The sequence below is a fragment of the Macadamia integrifolia genome, chromosome 11 (assembly GCF_013358625.1).
Source record: "Macadamia integrifolia cultivar HAES 741 chromosome 11, SCU_Mint_v3, whole genome shotgun sequence".
Lineage (NCBI taxonomy): Eukaryota > Viridiplantae > Streptophyta > Magnoliopsida > Proteales > Proteaceae > Macadamia > Macadamia integrifolia.
Window position 1 is genome coordinate 8,782,070 of NC_056567.1, and position 6,748 is coordinate 8,788,817.

The 6,748-nt window shown below is 42.9% G+C and overlaps 1 protein-coding gene across 1 annotated transcript; it reads left to right on the plus strand.

Moving 5' to 3' along the window:
* Positions 1-4,249: 4,249 nt before the first annotated feature.
* Positions 4,250-5,566, plus strand: LOC122093127. The gene has a single exon (XM_042663375.1). It carries the CDS (start codon positions 4,368-4,370, stop codon positions 4,842-4,844), a length of 477 nt encoding a protein of 158 aa, XP_042519309.1. The 5' UTR covers positions 4,250-4,367; the 3' UTR covers positions 4,845-5,566.
* Positions 5,567-6,748: the final 1,182 nt, after the last annotated feature.

Consider the following 6,748-nt stretch of genomic DNA (forward strand, 5'->3'; position numbering starts at 1 on the left):
GCGGGACATATAAAGACAACATTCAATCACAAGATAAAAAGGGAAAAGACTGCGTAAACAAAATTCCTTCATTAAAACAAATAAGTTCTATCTACAAAGGCTTCCTTAAAAAAAAAAAAAAAAAAAAAAAAAGGGAAATGCAGGGAAGAAACAACTGTTTACAATCAGTATTCTTATACGAAAAAGAGAAACAACTGTATGGGCATCACATCACTGGTCGTCCTTTGTTGGGTTGGCAACCTTGGTAGGAGGCTCTCGGTTGACTTCTTTTCCATGATCATCTAGACCCACGGGCTGTATCGAAGATCCAGGAGGAGGAATGTAGTGCTCATAGTCACTAACATCGTGGGAAGGGTACTTTCCCAAGACAAAGTTGATCGCAGTATCTGAGCCGAGGTTAAAGGAGGTAGTGTTCAAGCTGATCAGCCATACTTGCCCTTCTAGAGAGGCTATGTACCTCTCAACGGCCTTCTCCTTGGCTAGCTTCAGCTCAGCCCAGTGTTTCACCTCCATTGCTTTCACCTGAGCCGCGTGCTCCTCCTTCAGTTTTTTCAAACCCTCCTGAGCTTTTGCGATCTCTCCTTGAGGCACCTCCTTGGCCCTCACCAGATTCCTCTTCACTTGGAGTTGTTTGGCCACTTCCTCCTCCAAGTCATCCGCTCTCTTTTCCGTAGTCACAACTCAACTCTCTTCAGCATGGGCTTTCTTGCAAGCCACCTTGAGCTGACCATAGTCTTGGTTAGCTCCCCATAGATCCGTTCAACCTCATCCTTGGCCCTAACATGAGTATGAGCCATCCGCTCAAAACAACTGGCCGCCTCCATCAACCAATTGAATCCCTGCACCAAAAACAAGATTCAAAATGGCCCAACCAAGAGGAAAGAAAAGGAGAGATTAAATGACTCACATCACAGATATGGTGAAAGACATTCTCGGCAAAAAACACATTAGCATGCCCCCTCACTCCCTCAGTGTTGATCCAAAGATGTCTGCGTCGGCCCCAGACTTGAGCATCATGGGGATTTATAATAGTAGTAATCACATCTAGCAAATCCCATGCAGGGGGTACGACCTTCCACCCATGGGCTCTCACCACACCAGTCGACTCAAGCCTATCAATCGTGTTGGCACGGCCAGGAGATGGCTCCTCGCACCTCCTCTTGCGATCACCCTGCTCCCCAAAAGGAGATTGGAGTGACACTTGGGGTGACACCTTTCCCGAGCTCAACCCCTTTGTCACCACCGGAGCAGGGGGAGTAGGGGGAGCTATTGCGTCCTTACCTTTGTTCAGGACACCTCGCTGAGCCGCAACATTGGTCGAAGGACTCTTTCCTTTCTCAGACCTTAGCTCAATCACGATGGGATAGGCCATGGTGGTTCCAACAGGGGTGGGGTAACCTTATAGCCACTAGGACCACTAATGGCTCTTTTCCCCTTCTCTGTAGCCCTTTTGGCTACTTGATAGATAGCCTGCACTTTCTGAGCCTGAGTCGTTGTCATAGCAAGTTGAAGGGGATCGATCGCTGCATCAACCACTACAAGTAAACACAAATCTAATGTTGAAGATGTATTGTAGCAACAAAACACAAGAAGAGAACCTAAGTTAGGCTGAGCTCTCACCCTCCTTTGGGATTTCATTGAGCTCCCACTCTCGGAGGAAATCTTCATCAAACAGGTCTTGAACGTCCACCGCTTCCCCGTCCAAGCACATTTGGACGGTCTGGATATCGTCTTCACCAAGGTTAGGAATTTGGTTCAATTTCTTAAGGTTCGGTCTAGTCTAGGCCCCCTTGAAGGGACTTCCAGACATTGCCACGTCGAAGAACCAATCCTTCCAGTTCTTCATGGAGGACGGCATATAGGTAAACATCTACAAATTCCCATATGACCCATCTTTGTTCCTACGGGTAAAGTAGTACCACCCAAAGCAATGTCTCTTCATGATAAAATACCGATGAAAGGCATTCAAAGTCAAGTCACGTTGAATCTACACTACCTCGAGAATCAAGATCCGAAGGCCACACTGAAAGGCAATGTCATACAACGCCACCTTGTCCGCACTGGTATCTATTGACTCTCCCTCATCGGGGACCCTCATTACCACATAGTCAGGAATGCCAAACCGTTGCCTTGTCAAGTTCAGAACTTTCATTGTCATAATACTTTCGATGGTCGATGCAGTCCTCGTCTCATCGAAGGAGGATGCCGACCCTTCCCCTTCATAGCCCTCGGCTTCCCTTTTGGTGGAAGCCTCAGCCCCTGCCACCGCAGCAGCAGAGGTCTCTCTCACAGTTGCCCTTGGGGGCTTGCTCAAAGGTACGACCTTGGGAACTACCCTAGTATGACCACCTGACATTATGGCTTCCTCAATAGACTCAAACTTGGAACCACTACCTGAGCTTGAGCTACTGGAGGAATTCTTATAAGAAGAGGAAGTTGTCACCTCAAGCTCGGGACGGACTGTATGGTCCCCCACAGGCTTCACTATGGCTAGAGAGGGTAGTTGATCCAGCATGGTACCAAAGGATCCCACACTCGGGTCCAGAGGACCCTTGTTGACAAGCTTAGAAGGAGGAATGGAGGTGGAACGAGTAGTGACCATAACTTCCTGATGAAATTTGAAGGATAAGGGCATGCCAAAACTTCAAGGACGACCGAGCCAAACTAATCCTCCAGTTGCAGCCACGCCAAACACTTCTTACAAGTCAAGTCCTCCAAACAAAACGAGTAAAGTATAACGAAGAAGAATGCCCATTTACAAGAAGGAAAGGCAGTTAATCGAACGGCTTGGATTTGACAGACTTAATGACTAGGATCTGTGGGCGTTTCGCCTCCCCGAGGTGAAATTCACGCCAGTGCCTCCCTGGCTTAATTCACGCTGAATGCGACGCGTGATCTTCGAACATTAATGACTCTCTACACCCAAAAAAGGCTCTGAAGGACCGACCAGATCCTCTAGACCGGGGGCTGATGATGAGGAAAAATCTGACCATCTATACTTGTTTAGCACGGCACCATTTCCATCTTCTCTGGCCGAGCTCCAGCCTCGGCCCTAGCATGGTGCCCTCATGGCCGAGCTCTCTCCTCGGTCCACTTATGATCGAGCTCTAGCCTCAGTCCCCTTACGGTTGCACTCTCACCTTCGACAATCTCCAGGGTGGCCACGAACTAGCAAGAACTGTAACCCACTCCAACCCTAAACCAACAGAACGTAGGGAACCAGGAATCACCATCCGTAATGGTCGCACACAGGAGTGCAACCACCCCCAAAACTATGAACGGCTCCCACTCCAAAGTCCTACACACTCACAAAAGAGGGGAATATTTGTAGGATCTTCCCTAGAATCAAGGCATATTTGCAGGATCAAATAGAGTGGACTATTGGTCAAGCTGGACTCTCCACTAACGATACTGAGGATTCACTGCCTATAAATAGTAAGGTAAGCTCCAAAAGAAAAGCCGATCACTCTTTCATAAGAAATTCTCTTGAGTGACTGTTGTGGGGGAAAACTGACTTAGGCATCGAAGAGTCCCCCGTCGAGTCAGCCTGGCTCTCCCTTGTCTCCTCTTTTACACAGGTCTAGCATGGAGAATCAAGTCTTGCGAGGAAGATCACCTAGTTAATTTTTACCGCATTAAGATCGATCATCGATCCTTGATCGATCCAGATTGGTTATCCATATCATTTTAGGGGTAAAACAGTAAAAAAGATTGTACCTTTTAAAAAAGTTGAGCAAAATTGATTGATACTTCCTGATTTAATCTGATTCAAATTAATATCAATATCAGTATTACCGTCCCCTAAATCCATGCTTGGGACGTGGGACTTAGGACTTAGGACTTGGGACTTGGGACTTAACTCAAGACTTAAGCTTGAGCCCATAGGAGAATATGAAATATTGAAATATAATGGAAAGCCGTAAGCCAGAAGTTATGGAGCTGTTTTGCTTAGGGTCTTGGGCGCCGACTTAAGTTCAGACAAAGGGAGGCGGGGACCGCACTCAAGGCCTTTATGGTGACGCCATCTGACGAACAATCAAAGTGTCTGTACGATACAGATTCCACATTCACAGACAATCCAATCAATTCCTCTTTTCTTATTATTAAGTCTCTCTCTCTCTCTCTCTCTCTCTCTCTTCTCCTCCACTATGAATCAACCTCTCTTTATTCTCTATCACCGCAACCCAAAACATTTACTTCTTCTTCTCTTCTCCTTCACTCTCTCTCTCTCTCACACACACACACACACTCAGAGCTCCCCTCCCCCCTTATAAAATCTCCCTCTCCCCATTCGCTTCCATTATTCATTCAACGCGTCTCACCTCCTCCATCTCTCTCTCTCTCTCTCTCTCTCTCTCTCAGTTGAAATGGCGGAAGAGTTTCAAGAGTCCGATGTGTTATGGCCTGAGCAATCCTACCGGAGAGAAGATCGCTTTCGCCGAAAATTCTTCCAAGACGAGAACTTCGATCCGGCTGAGATGATCTTCAACAATAACAACTCTGTTGCTTGTGCTCAACAGAATACGATTCAACTGCGAAGGAAGAAGAGCAAACAGAGTAGCTCACAGTCTCATTCCCTTCCGGTTAATATACCCTGCAACTGGAACAGCAACAGGTTTGGTAGTAGTAATAATAATCCATTCTTGCATTGCTCGGATTCGAAGGAAAGTGAAGATGACCTCGAAGATGCAGAGATGGTGCCCCCTCACTTAATAGTCGCCAATAGATTTGCTCGGCAGATGGCTTTCTCTGTTTGCACTGGCAATGGAAGAACTCTAAAGGGACGTGATTTGAGACGAGTCAGGAACTCCATTCTCAGAATGACTGGTTTCCTCGAGACATAGTAGACGATACATTCAAAGTTTTCAATTTTTTTTTTTTTAATATTTATTATACCAGTGGGAAAAAGAAAATGCAAATATCAATACTATTAAATAAAGAGAAAAAAAAATCGTCCAATTAGTGTTAATGGGGTTATCTTTTCTTTCTCTGAGATTCTGAGAGAAATTCGTTTCTTGCCTTTTAAGCTTCAGTCTATTAACAACCTGGATCGGTTTGGTCTCTCGTAAGCCAAGTCTCTCAACTGTCTCTGATGATAACGAAGAGGGAAGGAAGGAAGCGAAGTATGAAGCAAAAGGCCTTACAGAGCGCGTGGTGCGCAGTGCACTAGACATTATTGGTTGCTTGTTTGGTTGTCCATAAACCAGTTCATGGCAGGAAATTTTTGGGGTTAGGAGATCCGATAGCTCGGAACTTGGACCTCTCTGCCAGCTGGGCTGAGACGCAATCACTGGTCAGAGGTTTTGTATTGGTCTGCGGTGGAGCTTTATTATTCTTTTTTGTTCTTAATTAAAAACCACAGCTAGTGTATCTTCTTCGGATTTTTCAATGAATTATATAGTTTTTTATTTTATTTTTTTTTATGAAAAAGATGATTTAATGGATTCATTAATTTTGTTTTTTGATCCCTCATGAGAAGTCAGAGCGTCTAATCCAAGAAATAACAAAAAGCAAGAAGTCAGAAAGTTTTTTCAAATAAGAGTAAAAGCAAATGTTAACGTTTTGTTTTTACCCAAAAAAATGTTAATGTTCTGTTAAATACTTAAATTATTGATTATTAAATGTTTGTCAAATATGTTAGATTGTGGAGACATCTCATGTTGATTGGATGTGATGACCTCATCAATACAGATTTAAATGATTATTAATTGGGACACGTGACTTTTTTCATCAATAAAACATTAGGAAAAAAAAGGCAAAGGTTGGCTGCCATCTAGTTTATACTAAGGGTGTTAATCGTTAGGTTTCGATTTAAATAGTGTGGATCGATTTGATTTACATTTATTTGATTAAAATCATAATCACACCATTTACTAAATGGTTCCACTTTATGAAACCGTGACTCTTTAGTAAACGGTTTTGGTTTTCACGGTTTCTAAACGGTGTCAGTTTCATGATTTTAAATGATTTTAATTTCGGTTTATTCTATACGGTTTGTAAAACGGTTCACAATCGATTTGTTATAACTTGCAACCATCTCTAAACTGAAGACCATAAGCTTATCAAAAAATAATTGGCAACCACAAATAATAGATTCTATATTAACGATGGTATGTCTTAATTTGATAATCTAGTGCTATTTCTTTGCATGATCATTTTCAAACATTTAGAACTAATATCATACAACATTCAAATCCAACCTTTTACAGTATAAAATATTAAAATGTCAGGTGGTTTAGCCAAAGCACCCCATCTATAATAACAAAATAACATAGTAACATATATGGATTATAAGTTCATGATCTAAAGCCTAAACTTGAACTGAATTGCAATAAATCATACCAAAGCAGGATGTGCACTTAATTTAATTGTTAATTGTTATACGGATTATTGCCCCTTCTTTATTTAATTGTTATACGAATTAATCGGATCGATTTAAACTGTTTTAAACGGTTTCAAGTCGGTTTGAAATCAACGGGTTCCGCAGTTAAAACCAACCCGATCCATTTAGTTAATCGGCCTAAAATTTGAATCCATAATCACACCATTTATTAAATGATTTTACGATTTCGATGTAAATAGATCGATTCGATTTCGATAAACGATTTCGATTACAAATTCACCTCCTTAGTTTGTACATCAGTTCCGAGATCAGGGAACACGTTCAAGGCATCTACTTAGCACGATTTTTCATTTTGTGGAGAGATGAAGGGTTCAGGGGACGATCCTTATGGCAAGAGACAAAAAA